Source organism: Temnothorax americanus, unplaced genomic scaffold (assembly GCF_048541705.1).
Source record: "Temnothorax americanus isolate GAGA-0224 unplaced genomic scaffold, ASM4854170v1 Scaffold3, whole genome shotgun sequence".
NCBI lineage: Eukaryota > Metazoa > Arthropoda > Insecta > Hymenoptera > Formicidae > Temnothorax > Temnothorax americanus.
Genome location: NW_027509442.1, coordinates 2,049,374 through 2,072,685, shown reverse-complemented (window position 1 = coordinate 2,072,685; position 23,312 = coordinate 2,049,374). Strand labels below are relative to the sequence as shown.

General features: G+C 39.4%; 1 protein-coding gene across 1 annotated transcript; it reads left to right on the top strand.

Moving 5' to 3' along the window:
* The first annotated feature begins 12 nt into the window (after positions 1–12).
* L(3)80fj (lethal (3) 80Fj) lies at positions 13–14,342 on the top strand. The gene is made up of 13 exons (XM_077412253.1): positions 13–247; positions 335–437; positions 1,943–2,138; positions 2,222–2,564; positions 2,664–6,477; positions 7,126–8,611; positions 8,690–9,326; positions 9,491–9,835; positions 10,103–10,296; positions 10,373–10,584; positions 10,664–10,917; positions 11,079–11,300; positions 11,417–14,342. Exons 1-13 carry the CDS (start codon positions 233–235, stop codon positions 11,543–11,545), a joined length of 7,950 nt encoding a protein of 2,649 aa, XP_077268379.1. The 5' UTR covers positions 13–232; the 3' UTR covers positions 11,546–14,342.
* The last annotated feature ends 8,970 nt before the right edge of the window (positions 14,343–23,312 follow it).

Sequence of the window (23,312 nt, the reverse complement as noted above, 5' to 3'; positions counted from 1 at the left end):
GGAAGAAAAACCCGTCGCGCGTGTTTTCTCTGCTAGTTCAGCTATTTGTAAATATATACGTTCTCGAAACGTGTCTGAAATGTGTGGCAAGGGGGGAGGGGAGGGCAACCGGCAAGGTCGCCCGTTCCGAGTTCTCTAATCACACGCTCTATACTCTGCACAAACTGCAAACTGCGTGCCCGGTGACGAGCGACGAGCGGCGCTTTATACGATCGTTCCGGCTTTTGAAGAAATGGCGGATGTCGAGGTGAGCGAGTCACGTGGAATGCGAAGAAAATTCTCGCGCTACTCCGTACACCGTCGCGTTATTATAAATCGGTGCGTTTTGTTGTAGCTAGCAAAAGCCTTGAAGGACCTGCCAAATCGAGTTCAGACCGCCAGCAAGAAGGAGCGGCGTGAGATTCTGCAAAATGTCGCCAGCGTATTGTCAAATCCCGGTAAGGATGATCGCGGGACGCGGACACGCGTTATTTTTTGATGAGAGATAAGCGACACTTTATACGCGCGGCCGGGGTGACGGCGTTATGAAAATAAGGAGGGCGAGAGGGGGAACCGATCAGTTTTCGGAGCACCGACGTGATTTGTCTCCGCGACTCGTGCACAGTTTTTGGCAAAAACTGTCACAAGCTTATTGTCTAGAACAGTCCAGAGTCGTTTATTTACACAATATTGTCTTTTAATTGTTTTACTAAGTATCTGTCTCCCTCTCAGTCTTGGTTCTGATCTGTTATAATTATGTGATCTATCTGAAAGATTATATATAAATTACGTTGTACGCCAACAGAAGTTTCCATAACGCCAATGAGGTTTTAAGGTCAAAAATATTTCCCTTGAGCGCTGTCGAAAACATCTGACATATTTAAACTGAAAATTACCTGGCACAGGTGGCACAAATGTTTATCTAATTAAATATGTTTAAGATATTTTTTAACGGAGTAATTTGCTGTAACTGCGTTGCTTTCTATGCGATTCAGTTTGACTACGTTAACGGGGTATTAAAATATTTCCATTGAACATTTTCAAAGACATATTAACACATTTTTGTGAAAATTACATAATATACGTAGTAAATATATTTAAAATATATGTTCAATATATTTTAATTGAGTAATTTATTATACTGTATTATTTTCTATGTGATTCAATTTGACTATGCCAATAGGGTTTTAAAATAATTTTATTATTAAACATATCTGATATATTTTTGTGAAAATTACATTAGATGCATTCAAGTAATTTGTTATAACTATTATTTTCTGTATGATACATATGAAGATAAATTAATATATATTTGTATATGTATATAAATATTACTTTACTTTATATATTTTTGGATTTGTTTATGTTATGCTATACATTTTCATTTAAATTTTTTCATTAATCACGTAATTTGATGTTGATTTATATAATAAGATTTCAAGTAATTTATTTCTCTTTATTAGAATTTTCTTTCTGTAATTTTAAAATCGAATTTTCATTTTATTTGTTATGTTTGACTTAGAAATAGGCACACACACGTGTAAAATTTTATATTCTTGAAATAATATACATAATATTTTTTATAAAATTCCTAGTTCAGAAATCGATTTAACATCTCTTTGTGCAGCACAATAGCGCGCTCAATTCTTTGTCTAGGAAATGAATAAAAATCTCTTATTCATTATGTATGTAGAACCACTTAAATCATTGGGCTCACGAAAATGACTACAACTTGAAAACATTTAAATACGTACACATGAATCTTTTATCTCTGATATTAAATCTATCCCTGAAACGGATCTGGATAAAATAATTATAACAAAATTTTGTATATATGATTCGATTGACTTTAGGCAAAAATATTGTCACACGTTTACCCAAAAATACTTGTTACTGATGCCATTAAATTATGTTCATTAGACTATATAAATTATTCACATATGAGATTCATTATTCATTACAGGCATCAATGACAAAATTGTTAATGGGATCTGTAAGGTGGTATCACTTACCTTACATAGATACAAGGATAGCGCTTCTCAGTCCTACGTGAGAAGCCTAATTGTGGAACTAATTAAACAGCAACCAGAGGCTACCATCAAACATATGACAACTGTAATTTCAGAGCAAGCTACCTGGCATAAGAATGTGGTTGCGACGTAGGTCGAATCGGGAATTAATTTTCTATACTTTAGCTATTTACGTATAAATAACATTTTTCTAACAATGCTTTTTTTTGTAGCTTGAACACTGCTTTAACCGCGTATATCGCATTGAAGTGGTCAACTTTACTTATTTTCCATGGATATAACGAACGTCATATAACTCAAATGGATGAATCTTTAGGAAAGCTCATTGAGGCACAGGCAAATTTATCTGCTGCGGCTTTAGCGTCCGCAGATAAGAAACTTGCCAACAAGGTGTATACGTTGCTCGCGCATGAATGGGTCGCTATTGCAAACATAGAGACTTATGTCGGACATTTAACAAAATTGGAGCTTGGAAACGGTATAATTATTCTAGCCAGTTTACTTATGAGATATTTAGTTGCGACGAAAAGAGATGATTTGGTGGAACAATTGAAGGTGAGCGAGATAAGAGAGTACGCACATTATAATTTCTAAATATAATATATGTACAAATATCTATGTGTATTTACGTATGTGTATTTTTGTAAATTTCAGGCAAATATGATAGATGTTTTTATAAAAGTGACGATTAGCTGTAAGAAGAAACCGGATTTGTACGTAGTCGATGCAGCTGTGCCACTTCTTCGGAGATTGACTCACGAGGAATTCAAAACGCAATTACTTCCCGCTTTACAAAAAGCTATGTTGCGAAACCCAGAGATTATAATCGAGTCAGTCGGTCACATTTTAAACGGGTTGAATCTCGACCTGAGCCAATATAGCCAAGAGATAAGTAAAGGATTATTTGCCAATCTACATTCTAAGGAGGATTTGGTGCGGGATGAAGCGGTTGAGGCGTGCCGCAAACTCGCTCTACAATGCTCCGATACGACGGCTTTGGAAATGTTGCTGTCATCCGTATTCGCGGTGTTTCACGGATCGGAGGGCAAACTCACGGTCGCGACTCATAAGATCTCTGTGCTGCAAGGTGCCGGCAATCTCAGCTACAACGTGGCTTCGGGTAATAGCGTGCAGAAATTAGCCGAGACGGCCTGCGAGCATTTCGTCAAGGTGCTCGAGACCGAGGTCCACGAGAAGACCCTGATACACGCTCTCGAAATGATGGCACTGTGGTCCAGAAAATTCTCGTCTAATGTACCAAAAATCGTCGTCGACGCCTTCAAGAAAGGTATGGCGGCGAAAACGTCGACCGCCGCAGTGCGTACCGCCTACATTAAGCTGTTCTTCTCGATTCCCGCCGCCTCGTACTCGGGAATAATAGCACCGATCCTCGCGCAGGCGATAACCAGAGCTACGCAGCAATGCGCGCAACCGACAGCGGTAACCGAAGGCCTGGTCGCTTCGTATTTGCTGCTGAAATTCGTCTTAGCTGACCAAGTGGAGAATGACAAGCAGAGCGTGGTGTGGAACGCGATAGACGAGCAAATATTCTTTTCCGAAAAATTCTTGTCGACCTGTAGCGACGATATTTTGTACCATCTTATGTTGCTCTGCGAACGTCTTATCACTGAATTTTCTGACAAACTGAACGAGAAAGCTCTAACTGGGATTCATCGAGCAATCGTGTCTTGCGCCACTGCCCCAAATTCTGTGACGAGACAACGGTGTTTCCCGTTGGTCAAAAAAATTGTGACCGGTTTGAGTACGTACGGGCCGGCGCAGACATTGTTAACGGAATTCAACAAATTTTTGGAAAATGTTAAGATCAAGTCGGAATCGGATAAAGAGAATAAGGAAGAAACCTCAATAGGAGAGATTACTGGCAGGTGTCTCGCCGATGGATTATTCGCCATATGTTCAGGTTCCTTTTTATTCGAAGCACATACCTTTCAAATGACCAGAGATGCTCTGCTTCCATCTCATCATCCGGCGCTGCTCAAAGCCGTGCCAAACTTATGGTTCAAGATCGCCAAGAACTACAATCTCGTACCAAAGGATTTCTTACGTACCTACAGCAACGAGGTGAGGAAGATGTTAATCCAGAATTATAAACCGGTGCCGAGCTACGAGAATGCACTTATAAAAATCGTGTCCCTCGCACCGGACGCTTTTCTACCCGCGCTAGTATCAAATGTGACAAGTAAGCTTGACGATCCGGAGATCCTACGAGTTACCAAGGACGAATATTTCACGTATCTCACTCCCGAGGGAGAGCTTTACGATAAGAGCGTATTGCCCGTTAACGACGAGAACGATATTCTCAGTTCTATGAATATGAAGAGAGAAAGTAAAGTCTACTCGTTCAAGGAGCAGCAAGAGGAACTTCAACTGCGGCGCGAGTTATACGAGAAACGGAAGAGAGAGGGTAAAATCAAAGAACCGAAGTTGACGCCTAAACAAGAGGAAACTATAAAGGCGCAGATCGCGAAGGAGAATGGTATTCGCAAGAGATTAACCGAGTTGAAAGCCAAGATAGATAACACTGTGTCCTTAGTGGCGTGCTCAATACGCGGCAATCGGCAAGAGCTATCTTTGTACTTAAAGGACTTTCTACCATCCATTTTGAAGAATCTAGGTTCTCCCCTGGCAGCACCCGAGATGTCGGAGCTTTACATATCTCTTCGACAAACGGTGACGATGGATAACAGTGCGATTCTAGGGGACCTTATTGCTCACGTTACGCTGCGGCAATTGCAGCCGCAGTGTGACCTGGACCAAGCCTGGGAAGAGGAAAATCTAGACGTGGCGGTTAAAAGAACGTTGAATCTTATACACGCGGTGACGATCAAGAAGAAAGAGCTATTTACGGCGCCCGCGTTCTGTTACGTTTTTCCTTTCATAAGGAAGACTCTGACATCGTATAAGGACGAGGGTATGATTATACAGGGACTGCAATTGATTCAGGAACACGCCAAACAGAGAGGTAGTACCACCGATTTGAAAGACCTCAGACATCCCAGACTTTTGCCGCGCAAGCAAATGTTCGACTTGCTCATCGAGCTTATGGAGACTACTACAAGCCGAGTGCAGTCTCATGCGGTAGCGACCTTGCTGGACGTTGCGCAGTCCGGTAGCGGTCAACCGGGTGCGGCGATCGCCACCAGCGAGGACATAGACTCGTTGATCGGCGCATTACAGAATTCTTTGTCGACCGTGAGAGACGCGGCTCTCCGAGGACTGACGGTGATACGTCAGGCCTTCCCGTCCCAGAAGGAGGATCAGGATCAACTCAACAGACTCACCCGGAGAGTGTGGATCGCTCGGTTCGACGTGAATGACGAAAACAAGATCCTCGCTAACGAGCTGTGGAACGCGGCTGATTTTATCGCGGAAGCGGAGACCCTCTGCGAGGAGCTGATCCAGGATATCGCTCATCCGGTCGAACCGGTACAACAGGCGGCCGCGCACGCCCTAGCCCAGAGCTTGGCCAACGTGCCGCATCTGACGCCGATCGTGTTGGACAACTTGTTGCAATTGTATCAGGAGAAACTGGCCATGATCCCGCCAAAGCTGAACGATTTTGGTCGCGTTATCGAGCAGCCTATCGACACGTGGGGCCCGCGACGCGGAGTAGCGCTCGCCCTCGCTCAAATAGCGCCGCTCCTCACCGCCGAAACGGTACACCGGCTCATCCAGTTCTTCGTCATGACCGGGCTCGGCGATCGGAATCAGTCCGTACGCACCGAGATGCTCACGGCCGCCGTCGCGGCGGTCGATCTTCACGGTAGCGCAAACATCACGTCACTGCTGCCGGTCTTCGAAGACTTCATGGACAAGGCGCCGAAGATTGGCAGTTTCGACTCGATCAAGCAGTCGGTGGTGATTCTCATGGGATCCCTGGCGAGGCATCTGGATAAGAACGACCCGCGAATCAAGCCTATCGTGATGCGCCTCATCGCGGCGCTCTCTACGCCGTCGCAACAGGTGCAGGAGGCCGTGGCCAATTGTCTCCCACATCTAACGGATGCCATCAAGGAGGACGCACCGAAGATCGTGGATAATCTAATGGACCAATTGCTCAAATCGGACAAGTACGGGGAGCGTAAAGGCGCGGCGTACGGACTGGCCGGGCTCATCAAAGGTATGGGAATTCTCGCGTTGAAGCAATTGGACATCATGAGCAAACTGACCAACGCTATCCAAGACAAGAAGAATTACAGGCACCGCGAAGGTGCACTGTTCGCGTTCGAGATGCTGTGCACAATGCTCGGTAGATTGTTTGAGCCCTACATCGTTCACGTATTACCGCATTTGCTGTTGTGCTTCGGCGACTCGAGTCAGTACGTGAGAACCGCTACCGACGACACTGCCAGAGTAGTTATGAGCAAACTTTCTGCCCATGGCGTTAAACTCGTTCTGCCAAGTCTACTGGCGGCTCTGGAAGAGGACTCGTGGAGAACGAAAACAGGTAATTAAACTCGTTGTCACATTCGTTCTGGTAGTAAATAAACTACAGGTATTTTTCTATTGTAGAATTAATCTCGCATAACTAGATCTTATTAGCTTTCCGTGTAGATTTTATTATTTTTGTATTTTCATGTATGAGACTTCGTCGATGGCGATGGTGCAGTCTTTTGAAGAAAAGGAATCGTATATGTACCTTGGCCTCTTCCCGATTTTATTTTTGCAATTTTTATGAAAAAGAATTGTAAATTCTTTATTGAAGGACCGAGCTTCGTTTTTAAATTTATTTATTATTGTTTAGAAGTTTTCTGTTATATCCAAAGAGATGCAGTATCACAATTTGTTTAGCCTCAATTATCTTAGGATGAAGCATACATTATATTTCAGATACTTTCTATTACAGTTAGATATTTTTTCATTTAAAATTCTAAAAGTTGTATGTATGCAGGATCGCAATTCTAAAAATCAAATCCGAATCTTTTGCTTGATAGTTTTGGCACAGAGATGTTACCAAGCACATGATTATTTTCTCGATTTTCTAATTGCTGGACGATGCTCTAGTACAATTAAGGAACGATATTATTATTTAACTTGAAAATAAAACAGAAGACACGTTAAACTGAGATTAAAAATTTATGCATCTTATTTTCAGGATCTGTCGAGTTACTTGGCGCTATGGCGTACTGCGCACCGAAACAGTTAAGCAGCTGCCTACCGAGTATCGTCCCCAAACTGATAGAAGTACTTAGTGATTCCCACACGAAGGTGCAAGAAGCCGGCGCGGAGGCGCTCAAGGTCATTGGAAGCGTCATCCGCAACCCGGAGATTCAAGCCATCGTGCCAGTGTTGCTGAAAGCCCTACAGGATCCCTCGCACAAAACTGCTACTTGCCTGCAAACGTTACTGGATACGCAATTTGTACACTTCATCGATGCTCCCTCGTTAGCTTTGATCATGCCCGTTGTGCAGCGCGCTTTCCTCGATCGTTCTACGGAGACGAGAAAAATGGCCGCGCAAATCATCGGCAATATGTACTCCTTAACGGATCAGAAAGACCTGACCCCGTATCTGCCAACTATTATCCCGGGTTTGAAAACAAGTCTGCTCGATCCAGTGCCCGAGGTACGCAGCGTATCGGCGAGAGCGCTGGGAGCGATGGTGCGAGGAATGGGCGAGTCCAGCTTCGAGGATCTCTTACCTTGGCTGATGCAAACGCTGACCTCCGAGACCAGCAGCGTCGACAGATCCGGCGCCGCCCAGGGTCTCTCCGAGGTGGTGCGCGGACTGGGTGTCGAGAAGCTTCACAAGCTCATGCCGGAGATCATCAGCACCGCGGAGAGAACCGACATCGCTCCTCACGTGAAGGACGGGTACATCATGATGTTCATATACATGCCGAGCGCGTTCACTACGGAATTCACTCCGTACATAGGACAGATCATCAACCCCATCCTGAAGGCGTTGGCCGACGAGAACGAATACGTGCGGGAGACCGCATTGAGGGCGGGACAACGTATCGTCACTCTTTACGCCGACTCGGCAATAATGCTGTTATTACCGGAGCTGGAGAAGGGCCTCTTCGACGACAACTGGCGTATTCGATACTCGTCTGTGCAACTGTTGGGCGATTTGCTTTACAGGATCTCCGGTGTATCGGGCAAGATGTCGACCGAGACTGCGAGCGAGGATGACAACTTTGGTACAGAACAATCGCATTATGCCATTATAAATGCTTTGGGTGCAGAGAGACGGAATCGTGTGTTGGCTGGCTTATACATGGGTCGGTCGGACGTGGCTCTCATGGTACGTCAAGCAGCTCTACATGTTTGGAAAGTAGTGGTGACGAATACGCCGAGAACGCTACGAGAAATATTACCAACGCTGTTCACTCTTTTGCTGGGATGTTTGGCGAGTACGAGTTACGATAAGAGGCAGGTGGCCGCTCGGACGTTAGGCGATCTCGTTCGGAAATTGGGAGAGCGAGTGTTGCCAGAGATCATACCGATCTTGGAGAAAGGTTTGCAGAGTGATCAGGCGGATCAGCGCCAAGGTGTGTGCATAGGCCTGTCGGAAATTATGGCGAGCACCAACAAAGATATGGTGCTGACCTTCGTCATCAGTCTCGTGCCAACGGTGAGGTGCGTACAATCGTTTTATGAAAATGTCGATCAAAACACGTGATCAAGCGTTTAAATAAAAGAGTCGTACTATTTCAGAAAAGCGTTGTGCGACCCATTGCCGGAGGTCCGTCAGGCGGCTGCTAAGACTTTTGACGGCTTGCATTCCACGGTGGGCGTTCGCGCCCTTGACGATATATTGCCGGCGATGTTGACGCAACTGAACTCGCCTGACCCGGCGGAGGCGGAAAACACTTTGGACGGTTTACGCCAAGTGATGGCGATCAAGTCGCGCGTTGTACTGCCGTATCTAGTCCCGCAGTTAGCCTCGCCGCCAGTTAACACGAAAGCACTGTCGATACTGGCTAGTGTGGCAGGTGAAGCATTGACAAGGTTCCTCCATAGGATCTTACCAGCATTACTCACTGCTCTTTCCAGTGCTCAAGGAACGGCGAACGAACTGCAGGAGTTAGAATATTGTCAGGCTGTTGTTCTTTCCGTCACCGACGAGGTAGGCGTCAGGACTGTGATGGATCAGCTGATGGAGGCTACGAGAGCCGAAGATCTATCGAAACGGCGTAGCGCCGCGACGTTACTTTGCGCATTCTGTCGTGACACTCGCGCCGATTACAGCCAGTATGTCCCGCAATTGCTCAGGGGTTTGATTCATTTGTTCACCGACGAGGACAGGGACGTGTTGCAAATGAGCTGGGAGGCGCTCACAGCTGTCACCAAGGTAAGAATGGAAATGACTCGCGATAACACGGATGCCAAGATCAATATTATCTACAAAGGAACGTGTGAGAAAAAACGTTGAAAATAATTTATATCCTGAGAATTCTTAAAGCAATATTAACATTAATATTAATTGTTCGCTTTTAACCGTTGTACTTCTTGCAGACCCTGTCATCTGAACAGCAGATAGCGCACGTACAGGACATTAGGCAAGCCGTTCGGTTCGCAGTATCCGACTTGAAAGGCCAGGACTTGTTACCCGGATTCTGCCTTCCCAAGGGAATCACGCCTATCCTACCGATCTTTAGGGAGGCCATACTGAACGGTTTGCCGGAAGCAAAGGAGCACGCAGCTCAAGGACTAGGAGAAGTTATAAAATTGTCGAGCGCGGCCGCATTGCAACCGAGCGTAGTGCATATTACTGGTCCGCTTATCCGAATTCTCGGTGATCGTTTCAACTGGAGTGTTAAGGCGGCCGTTCTCGAGACGCTTGCTATATTACTTGGAAAGGTTTGTACAAAATCAAAAGATAATGGATGCGTTCCGTTTTACGCATGATAATGCATCATTTATTCTTGTTGTTCATCAAATGTTAAACAAGGATAGCATTATGCGCATCATGCATGAAACCTAGTTTTTGTCAGAATTTTAGGCTTTATATTATTATACGATTTGCGAATAAAAAAGAAGAAATGTTTGCACATAAGACATTATCTTTCAACGTCCGAGTCGCAAAAGTTCTTCCGGTTCGAAATTATTGATTTATCTTGTTTATAGGTTGGCGTTATGCTGAAACAATTCTTGCCGCAATTGCAAACTACATTCTTGAGGGCGTTGAATGACAGCAATCGACAAGTCAGATTGAAAGCAGCTTATGCTCTTAGCAATCTGATTGTCATTCATACACGTGTCGATCCCTTATTTACTGAACTTCACACTGGTATCAAAACAGGAGATGATCCAGCAATAAGGTAATCTTTATGAATCTACAGATACGTTTTTCGAGTTTTGGAACGCTTTACAAGAATTTTATATTATTTGGAACAGGGAAACGATGCTGCAAGCTCTCAGAGGTGTACTGACCCCCGCTGGCGACAAAATGACCGAACCGATGAAGAAACAAGTATTTGCAACGCTCAGCAGTATGCTTAGTCATCCGGATGATGTAACGAGGAACGCGGTCGCTGGTTGTTTCGGCGCTCTTTTGCGATGGTTAACCCCGGAACACTTAGCGATCGCATTTAACGATCACCTCTTATGTAAGTTTACGAAGAAGTAAGAAGTAAGGCTCAAATGATTAATATACGGCGCTTACAAAAATTATTGATATTCGATTAGGTAACGATACCAATGCTGACTGGGTGCTAAGGCATGGACGATCGGCTGCGCTTTTCGTAGTATTGAAAGAATCACCCACCACGGTATATAATCCTAAGGAGAAGGATCGTGTTTGTGCGGTGATACTCTCATATTTGGCTGCGGACAGGGTGCAGATTGTCATGAACGGCGTACGAGCCTGTGGATACTTATTTCAGTATCTTATGAACGAATCGCTGCCAATACCGCAGCAAATTTTGTCGCCTTTTGTGAGGGTAAGCTCTAGAAGTACATTTGTCACGTCTACTTGAGACTCGAATAGATTGCTCGTGATATTTAAAGAGGCGCAGCATGAAACATTTACATGTTAAGCGAGATAATAATATTTTATAATGTTAAACCAATGTTAGACCTTAATAATTGCTGCAACTTTCAGTCGATGAATAATAACAGCAACGACGTGAAGCAATTGCTCGCTCGAGTTTGCATTCATCTCGCGCGTAACATACCACCTGAAAATATGTCACCCGAACTGCTCAGAGCCCTCTTGCCGATGTTGGTGAACGGTACAAAAGAGAAGAACGGATATGTCAAGGCGAACAGCGAGCTCGCACTTATCGCGGTACTTCGACTGAGGCAAGGCGAAGAAGAACATCAGGTTAGTTGCTATCTCCCAATTGGTTTCCTTTCTAAAACGGTTTATTTAATTTTTGTGAGGTGATTGCATCCTCTCTCCCATGTAATTAATTCTTTCTTCATGTTGTCATCTTTCAGCGCTGCATGGCTTTCTTGGATGCTGGCGCAAGGGAGTCTCTGTCCGACGTGGTCAGCAAAGTGTTGCGTAAAGTACTCTCTCAACCGGAGGGCAAAATAGAGGAATTAGACGATACGCTACTCACGTGAGAGCTATTGTACTTCCCGCGGCTTATTACCCAATATACCCGTTCCAATAATCGTATTACCCGTCATTATTCGCCCGACCTCTATAAAGAAGAGTTTTATCGTTCATGTATCAGCTGCATTATGAACAAACTAGCTCGTTCAGCATTGTATCTCGATAAACAATTAAAGAGCGTGAAGCGGAACTGTCTAATAAGATGTCCTGAATATATCAAACGATTCGAACCAGAATTGTACATACTTTTACGAGAAACGTTTTCTGATTCGTATAATGACCGTCTGACATCTAACGATCCCAATGTCGATAATCGCACGAGCATTTTCCCACTTAAGAGATCAGAGATGACAGTCGGAATCTATTATCGAGGTTTTATCCTGTATTGGTGATGTAAGATTCATTATTTAAGCTGTTATTTTATATTTACGGTCATATTTATATATAAACAGTCACACTTCACGAACTTATAGACTCTTTATAGACTCAAAATGGTTGTATGTACTATGCTTACGCTATATCAAAAATTGATCTTTTATTTACCGTAAGAAAAAAAATATTTTATGAAAGTTTAATTGACTCAAGGAAAAATAAATAAAGCCAGCTCAATGATTCGCTCATGTAACTATTACGAAATGAGGCTGTACAGAAACTGTTTGCTTCTGTTAGATTTATTTATCTTGCTTGTATTTTCTGTATTTTTTCATTGAACGTATATTAACTCGATCGTTCGCGTTAAGCTGTTACTATCAGAAGTGGTACCGTTTATTTTAGGAGTATAGTGTATTTGATAATTACTTTAGCAGTTGATATTGAGAACGGAAGAGAGTGCAAGATTAGCGCAAGGTAATCGAAAAGGCGGGGAAAATGCGTAATTTCTTTCTGGTAAAAAGTGTTAATGTTAGCTTAAAACAAAATTGTTATACTATAAATTAATTTTAACATCTCTCACACATTTCTTTTATATATATATATAAATGATTTTTCTATATTTTTTCCTTTATGGCGAAAGTATGACGAAATGAAAAGCGGCGGAAAATAACGAAGAGAGGTCCCTTAAAAAATTATAGAGAAAAAATATAATTAAAAGAATAATATAAAACATTAATTTTAAATTCAATTAAAACGATGGAAGTTGAATATATATCTATATCAGCGATGTTGTTATTCGTGCAAATATGAAAGAATTGCACGTGATGAAAGGCAGTTCTTCTTCGGTGGAAATATCTAATAACTCAAACATTAGATCTCGACGCTGTTCATACGTCGAGTACAAACTTCCCTCGGGACGTAATCGCAGAAAGTGCAAGTAACGCGAAGGCTATTGAGAAAATTTACAATGTGTTTTTATCATCACAATTATTGTGTTTCATTCTTTTATATACATGTATACAATAACGTAGATTATATTCTAGAATAAGTGGTTTCGACGTTGTTGGTAGTTTCGGAATATGGACAGATTTGGTCGGGCCCAAGCGTGTTCAGATCTACCCAGCTGGAGTACTCGTCTAGGAACATAGCCGAATTTAGAAATCTATTGTCCGCGTACGGGTTGTTAAATTGGCTTGAGTTACCCCCCCCCCCCCCGAAATGCCGTGATACTCCTGGCTCGATCATTGAAGTGTCCTCGGAACGGGCTTCGTAAAGCATACCGATAACTCTGCATTCACCGATTCTCGCGACGCGCAATCCACTTTGCATTTACGCTTGCCACCGCGCATCGCCGTCCCTATTTAAAAAAAAAACGTACTGAACAATCGCAGAATTTTGTACTTTTATATTGTTTCTAACGATTGCACTTGAGGTTTACTTATGTGACGCAATTACCGACAATTGTCCTCTCCCTGGGATAGAGCCGAGGGTTGCACTTCGTCTCGGCGCTATGAAATTCTCTATTCGACGCGAGCAAAACCGGAACAGAGACAGTGATATGATGGACCAGAAGTAGCACTTCACTTTGTGTTTTCAAGTGAAAAGGAACACTCCACTTGTGATCTAGTCGTGCGTGTCGCTTTAGCTTCACGTGGCTGACGTGGCCCCGGGATTCCTATAAACATAACGATCAGCTCGGTTTAATTGCCGAAGTGGCAAATACATTCTAGACAAAGTTGCGCCAATACACCGGTCGACGTTAATCACAGTTCATTAGTCCTTTCTCCGTTTACAGAGAATTTTCTTGGGAAAGAGCAGTCTTGACGACAGATTTTTGAATAAATTTGCATATAACATTTCTTAAACGAGGATTATTCGAGAATGGCGTCTCTCTCACTGCGACTTTCTAAATTTTTGTATTATACCGTTTCCGTTATTTGTGTATCTTTCTACAGATTTGCGCGAGAAATTCTTTGCTTTCAAATTTAGTTTTTTCAAAAATCGCGATTTTTCAGCATACTGTCATTGTTAGAGGAAACCTCGATCCTGAATTGCATCTACATCTATTCAAGGAATCTGTCAATAATCCACGTATGCCATGCTTATAAACGTGTTATTTAATCTAATATAGGCTTCTCTCTCTTTTCAATATTTTTCGGTTAAATATATATAGCCGTAAGAAAAGGTAAAAAGAAAAAAGTTTATAAAGGGAAAGAGATATTTGATAATGAATAGAGAAATATGCGGGATCAGTGATCTGTCGGTTACGCTTTTTGATAAGCTCAAAAAGAAAAACTTTCTTTGTTAATTTAAACATAAACGGCCCTGTTATATTATTACTTTCATCTCTTTTTGTCGCAAAAAATAATTTTATATGCGTTAGTTATGTATACCACGAATGTATGTGATATAAATAGAATACGCTCATAGTGACCACCGTTTTTATTTCTGACTTCTTGAAAAAAGAGACTTATTGAGATTAAAGCTCTTTGCACAATAGGCGACAGCGATAAAGTTGGTATAGCTTTGTCGGCAACCTTGTCGCTGTCGCTATCGCTATCGCCTATTGTGTGCAAGGGGCTTAAGATTAAAAAAAAAAATTTATTTTCGCGGGAGAAAAAAAAGACAATGTGTGTATGCATATAACGTTAAAGCTGCATAATCGCACAAAATTTCGCGCATACTCTATTACAGTTTATATTTTATTATTTTGTTTCTCATTGTATCTAATTAAGGAGGTTTATTGAAAAATCAAAATGCTTCAATCTGTTTCAAAATTATACAGAATACCTATTGTAATTTTTTTCTATATATTATATGGGGTTGGGTCTCGAAATATTTTCGAGCAAAAAAAAGGTAGGTATGAATTTTATTATATTAGAATAAGAATTACATTATATCGATAACTTATACTGATTATTATAAAATTTTTTAAAAATAATGTAACAAGTAATTCTACTGAAAAGAACGCGGGATAATAAACGAGCAAAGCAGATGATTAGATATTAGAGATAATAGCGATTTATTATATCGTTGAAACATTTTGACTTGATTCAGGTCAACTTTTGATTTTGCAAGGAAAATTGTTGCTTCTACTAGCAGGCTGTTAATCAAACGAGCGAAACACACTTGCTGTAATTATATTAGAAATATATATAATCTAATTTTACATTTGTTGTCAGGTGATCACCAGTGAGTTTTGTATACATAATTTTGATATATTATATAGTATAATATCAATAGTTATACGTATCTCAACTTGCTAGTAGAAGCAACAATTTTTCTTGCAAAATCTATCAAAAGTGGACCTGAATGGTGGATCTACTCGCCAAATTACTCAACACGTTGAAACAGTTATTTAAGATGCAGTTGTTATAATTATATTAGGACTAGTTATTCAGGATGCAGTTGCTTCTGTCCAACTACAGAACCTAGTCTACGTATCTTTATCCAAGCAATTGTTTCGTAGGCCGTCAAATAATAATGCTTCATAATATGGCAATCGAGGAAAGAACTGATTCTTCTAAAACCTACCTTGCAATGCAGGGTAACTGTACTACTCCGCCATTTTGAGAAATAAGGAAAGTTAATTTAAATTATACTATTGAAAAGTAATAACAAATTTTTTTTATGTTAGACATAAATTACTGAATTTAACTAAAAAAAAAAACTGAATTTTTTACTGAAATATTGATGGAATAACAATGAATAATGGAGTTAAATTGAGAGAGAATGTCCCGTAAAATTTTATTATATATTTTCAGTAAAATATTATATAATCAGAGATGGGACGCCACCCTCAGTCTGTCTAGCTCTCTGCTAATTAATACATATAAGGATCAATAGGCGTATTCTTCCCGTCACCTACTCCCGCAAACGATCGATCATACCTTAAGATACGATCATCGGCAGAATGCTCCGTTTAGATTATACTTTCGAAGAAACAAACGTCAATCACGCTTATTTTTTTCGAATTGACGTCGCGCTCTGTTTGTGCACTTGCGTCATTTTACAATTTTATACTGAACCTGCGTTCGTTTATTTTATCCCATTGGAGAAAATTGGGAAAATAAAATATATATACAATGCACATAACGTGCATGCATTATAGATTTTAATTTTCCCCAATAGCTTCTAATGTGATGAATAAAAACGAATGCAAGCTGAATATACTCGATCGTCATAGCGCTCCTTTTATCTTCCTTATCTTTTAAACATAAATCCTTATCTTATAAATATATGTATAAAAGAGTGACATATCAACCACGAATTCCTGCTTGTATCATTAGAAAGCGGATATATACATATAACAATTACGTGACACGAGAGAAATTTCCTCGAAATCGCAGATCGACGGTATCGCGTGCCGTGCCGGAAATGCAGCCCGCCCCGGCGCGGGCGTCGAAATGTCATCCGACCGGCGCGCGCGGCGCGGCGAATCTCGCGCGCGGCGGCAGCCCCGCCGCACAGCCCGTCCCGCTAAATCGCTCGCCCGTAGAAGAGAGAGGAGAGGAGAGGAGAAAGAAACAATTCGCGAGGCTACAGGAGGAACGCCAAGGGACGCCAAGCCCGCAGCTGCACGTTATGCAGTTCCGCCGTCGCACTTCAAAGCATCGCCGTCGCCCACGCGCGAAAACTCTCGCTTTACTGCGTCCGGAACCGACGCTTTACGATCCCCTGCGTGATCTCTCTCGCGAAGGTATTAACAATCATTTGCCGCCTCGGAGATTTCCGCTGTAACACGCGCACGTTCGATCTTCGTCCGCTGTGATCGTGACGAGAATTAACGATTTCGGAAGCGCGTGGCATTAAAGTGTAAATTAAATTAATATACATATACGCATGTGTATATACTCGGGAAAGAATTTTCATATAAAAAATATATAAAAAGTTTTTTATATATATAGGTATAATTATATATATAAAATATATCCATGGAATGGATTTGGTGACAAGAGATGGACCAGTCCAGCGTTACGCACCACTCTCTTGTCGTTTTCGAGATTCTCGAGAGAGCTTGGGCGGTGCGCAACAGTTCGTTGATAGATATATGAAGATAGAGTTCGGCGTGGATTCACATGGCGAGATTTTGCTGGCTGACATTATCGATTCATTAATGATTCCACATATTAGTGATTCCAATATAAATTCGTGTGTGTTTATATATTTTGTACAATATAAATTGATAAATATATACATATATAATCTGTTCCTTGTATGACGTTTTATATTTTATTTTTAGTATGAACAGCACGAAATTAATTGCACAGATGACGGAAACTATATATTTCTAGAAATCTGTGCAATTAATTTCGTGCTGTTCATACTAAAAATAAAATATAAAACATCATAAGGAACAGATTATATTTATCAATTTATATATTGTATAAAATATATAAGTTCATAACAACCAAATAACTCGGTGGCACGAACCGCCATTATGGTTCCTATATACGAGAATGAATGGTTAGAATATAGCAGAGAGTTCGCTTCCACTATCAAAACATTCGACATTTATAGAAACCGAAATATTGTTGCAATGAACGAGACTCTTATCAGTAGCAGCATTAAAACTCGTTTGAGATAACCGAGTACAATTGTGTCTCAGCAACAGAAATCTTCCAGAAGAATTTTTCTGTTGCTACAACCGAGTTTTCGTCTGGTTCCCAGGGAACAGAAAATTTCGGTTGCCACAACCGAAATTCGGTTGCACGAACGGAATATTTTTCTCCGTGTGATAGCACACAGGTGTCTTTTTCTTTTCAAACTTAAAGAAATGTACCATGCTTCTCGACAAATTGACTTAGGACGGTCTTTTCCCTGAAAAAAAAAAAGTATTAGAGATAGGTATATCTATTCTTGCACGAAATTTCTGTGAATTTTTGTATACTTATTCCATCTTTTAGTGAGAAAATTCTTATCCAGTCATATATATATTCTTTTTTGAAGAATATATGCGCAAAAGATTATTATGTTGCATATAATTATCTTTCGCTTATTTTTCAGCCACGAGATTTTTTTTTTTAATAAAATACATATTGCACTTCTCGCACGAATCTGACATTTCCATGGACATTATAATTATCATATATATAACATCTAATATTCCAGGACACGTATTACGGAACTTACAGAAAGCACGTTACAGAAAGACTTGTAACAAATTATAATTTGTTATTGGTGAAAGGTTAAACATGTAATGATAAATGCCCGAAACATCATGCATAATTTTCAACGTTTGTTTGCGTACAAATCACTATATGTATACTATATATATAAATGGGAAATATAATTAAAAAAATAACTTAAACGGTACGCATTTGGCAACTCTCCCCTATTGTCCGTTATCTGCTTTAACTCGTACCTCTTGCAAAGTATTATAACGACCTCATGGTTTCCATACGTATCCCTGCTTAGGTCGCTGCATCTCTCCGTGACGATATGTTTAGCCTATGTGTGTGTAATTTGTCCTAAAATAATAAAAGTATCCTGCCGACGCGTATACAGCGATATGCTTTATTCAGTTATTAGTTTTGTTCAGTCCCGTTATCTCGAGAGACACGACAGGATTGAAAGGATTGTCTACAGGATTAAGTGTGATTGTCTGCATCATCATCTTATTATTGAATATTTGAAATTATTGAAATATTTGACCTAGCTTTTTCGTCATCCAAAGAATATAACATCGGTAGATTGCCGTATTAATCTTTACTTTTTTTTCCCCCGAAATAATTTTATTTCAATCCTAATCCGTATTAGTGCTATGAGCGAAGACGAGATAAGTGCAAAGAAAAAATGTTTTTCACCAGACAATTTCCTTAATGAGATTATTCAATATTGCGGGTTAATAGTTGAGAAGCTTATCTTTCTGTTCTCATTATTTAAGTTATTTAATTAGCCGCTAGAATGCCTAGAATGAGGGGAAGGATCGATTATAATTGAGAATCAATCACATCGCTGATTATAAATGATTAGAAATGATGTTAGAAAAATCGATAAATTATACAAAAGATAATGTTAACATAGTCGCGTAGGACACCACATTAATTATTGAATTAATGACTAAACAGTATATAAGATTTCCGGAATACGGTCTTGTGAAATTATTCATCGTCATGTATGGAATAAAAATGATCGCCGCTGAAAGACTCATTCGAAAATTATTTATTTTGGGAGGAAGAATGGAGAAAGTGAAAAAAAAAAAAAAAAACTAAAACCTACATAGACCCTATAACGTTTTATAACGTAAAAAATAAATAAAGAAAAACTTAAAAGAAAAAAATGTGTTTGATTTCCTGGAAGTTTTTCATGAAATTGAGTGACACATTCGTATACATGAATGACGTGGCAATCAATATTAAAATATATAAATTATATGTATATGTTAACATATGTTGACTTTGAAACGTCACTAAAAGACAGAAATTAAATGTAAATTTTAGAGTTTCGTATGACAATGCGCGTAAATAGAAAGTACGCATAAAGGTATAATCTAATCTTATTTATACACGATACTTTATCATATCCATGAAATACAAAAAAAAGGGATATCTTGCAAGGTATCTCAACGTGGTCGTACTTACTAACAATGTGGTCATACCATATCCCTTTGTCAGGATAAACGTCTTTGATTCATTGTTCTGATATTTCCTTGACATCGTGTATTATATGCGTGTGCGACGTCTCGACCGAAAACCTGGAGAAAAGCTTTTTACCTGAGGTATAAGACACCGCGTTCCGTTTTACGCATATTCCGCATAATACATCTTTTATTATTGTTGTTTACCGAAATAAAACAAGGATAAGTTAAACAAGGACAAGTGTGATGCATCATGCCATGCGTGAAACGGAACGCACCCATTCGAGCGAAATTTTTTCTCTATACTTTCTTTCATACCAAAAACTGCTAACGACGCGTGGAGATTTATATACCGAGTGATTTGACAAAACTTCCGTTCCTAGTATACAAACAGTGGAAACGAAATGACGCACCTCGAAACGACGTTATTGCAGTCGCTCGCGGGGGTGAGTGTGCACTCTTCTTTCTGCCTGTTTACACTTCACAAATCCCGACCGGCTTGCACAGTTGGCGCGAAGAAGCGTTTCTACAAGTGCCGGCCCGGGTAAAATGCCACTGGTCTCGTCCGCTATCTAAGAGAATACTAAACATCCTGGGCATCTAAACATCTCAGTCAAATAAATATATTATATATAATGAAAATAAGTTTAAATACAAATTCAAACGTTAACATTGCACGTTGACCGTGTGATGGTCATCTGTGGCCGCTATATAGAATATAATATACCTTTGAAAGACAGAAGCCATTTAAAATTTTAAATGACAAGTATAAATAGTTTGATAATAATAATAAATGCACCGTTCGATCCGCCACTCGTGAAGGTACAACTGAATCATATTCTACAGCATTTTTTATCATTAATACATATGCTTATGATAAATGAAATATCTACCGAGGGCGAAGTGTGCACGTGCAAGACTGCAATTCGTAAGTATCAATATATACAATTATAGATCAAAGCTCTGACTGATTTCGTAAGTATCATTTTATTATCTTACGTGAAAAAGTATAGTCTCAAAACGTTTCGGCACACTTTTGGCGAGTTTTTTCTGCATATATATATTCCGAAGGTATATAATGGAAAGTCGATTTGGAAAGTTTAGACTTGTGTATATGGAAAACATATATTTACTTTGAAGCAATTATGCCGTCGTATCAGGGAAATATGGCTGGGACTTCCAAATCATAAGCTATATATATGTCACTCTTTCTTTATTTATTGCCATACACCGGAAGACACGAAAGGAAACCGAGAGGAATCGCATTATTTACGGTAAAAAGAAGAACGCATTGAGGGAATGCAGAAAGTATATATACGCATAAATTTCTTTTAACGCCGCGTTAGGGGAGACCGGGGTTCCAAAGTTTTATTTTAATCAGACAAATATTACAATAGAAAAAGAGAAAGCTCTGATTCAAGAGGTGGCAAGTAAATTTTCGAGCGTTTCTCAAAATATCGTATTAATGTTCTTCAGCTTGAAAAGTAAATCAAAGTGATGACGTATCATCATTATAGTTTAAAAAAAAAGTTTCTGTTACTATACGACATATGTTATTTTGACTAACAACAGTAATTTTATAATAATAAAGTGACTGAAATAAAACGTATGTAGGGATGGGGTATGTTGGCTCACATATCAAGACACGCTTAGCTTGACTTTGTTGTTGTTGCCGCGCGCGTGAGACCTGTTTGAGCTGTGATTTGCTATATACCTCTACAATGTTGGATAGAAGCTAGATATATATTTATATTAATATTTTTATGATGAAAAAAGCTACATCTAAAATAGTTTACAATTGTTCTTCTGCAACAGCAATTTGCTATTCAATTATTACAATAAAATAACTTTAAAAGATACAAATCTTTATCAAGAAGTATTACACGTATTCTGTTACCCGTTTTGTGTTTCTATTACGTTTTCATTTAATTTAACATGGACTTTTGTCGCATAGACAACTTACCCTATACTATTGGAGCAAGTTGGCTATACAATGCAGCATGTTCGTATTTCACTTATTACAAAGAAGCTATACAGTATACAGGAGCGTTCCTATATAGCATGAAAAAAAAAAATAGTGAAAACGGTACCAACGATGAGCCCCGGTCTCCCCTAATAACTATATAAACAAGTGTCACTATATTTGATATACAATCAAAGCTAGGAAATCAGAGATGAAAAAAAAGAATAGAAATAAAAGAGGAGAGAAGAGAAAGTTTCTCGATGAGAAAAATGTGCAAAGGCCGCAAAGGGGTGAATAAAAGGTAGCATAGAAAGAATAAAATATTGTGCTCTAAAATAGAAAGATATATAACTGTAACTTTCGCTTTCAAAGAGTTTGCATTTCGAATATGATTTATAACGTATCGAATTTTTTTATTAAACCGAAATCTCGTTTTATAATTGAGTATTCGCAATTGCATGAATATGAAATCTTTGAAAAGTTGAATTGAATAATTTTTTTTCTTTGACCGCGACATAAAGCTATTTTATAAAAATGCTTAATAGATAAAATTTAAGAAATCTATCATTATCATTATGGTTGTGATATAATATTTATTACCTTTATTATCTTTATTAGCTTTATTATTTCATTAATATAACACTTAACACATATAACACTTCGATATTACAAACAAGTGGTTTTAATTGATATTATTCAACTTTTTTCATTTATAACTATATGTAATCGATTATTTAACGTTTTTCTTGCCTTCACTACCTATATATACCTATAGTATATAATATGGTGCATCTATACATATACATATACATATATATATATGTATTATTAATTATTAATATTTCATATATGTTTATAACATATTGTAACACGATTATAAGTATAACGAATTTTATATAGGTATTAGCATGTCCGTTGTGTAATTTTATATTTTTCAATCGTTGTCACGATTCCAATTAAGTTTACAGTCATATCTGTTCGCCCGTCGGATTCTATAATTTAAATAGTGACAATTCCGTAATGTTCTGTCTCGTGCATGATGCTCATAACGGGAACGTGTGACGAGATCCGCGGGAACACGCGACATAAATCCGTGCAGGGTCAGTGTCTGATGGTGGAAACGGCGACAACGATCTCGGCGCAGTCATTTGATGCACTTGTCAATTTTTCCCGACGGCTTTACAGTCGCGTATTATAGAACGCGTGGAATTAACGCCTGCTCTGATGGCACTGTAATTCTATATTAAACAGAATGTTGCTGTGAAATTTATATGCATATGTATAATAAATACACAATATTTATAAAAATGTTTGCTTATTTTTATAAATATACCTGTTTATAAAAAATTAAATATATGTAAATATAGCATATATTGTATAAGTATATATATACATGTATGCTATATTTTTAAATTTGAGCGTTTTATCTTCATAGAAACACAAAATTCGAAATTAAGCGTACAATGATATTCATATAATATTAAATTTTAATTGAAACATTTAGGAAAAGGAATTAAAAAATCAAAACTAAAATATCTATAAATATTTAAATCTTTAAATATCTAAAAACACTTATAAATATCTTTTAACATATTTTCACGTATCTCCGAGAATTCAAATACAGCAAATCAGAAACGAGGGAGATAAAAAAAGAAATAATTCTTAATTAGTCAAATTACTAGCCATTATAGTGACCGTTTTCGAGGTGTCGCTGTTGGAAATCAGGAAAATGCATTTCGTGTAGCGCATCACGCTTCATCTTACCTTCGTCTCTCCTTCGGATTCGGATTCGGAGTGTTATGTTTGTCGCCTTGAGAGGCGAAGCGAGCGGCGAGCGGCGAGGCGCGACGCGCAGCGTGAC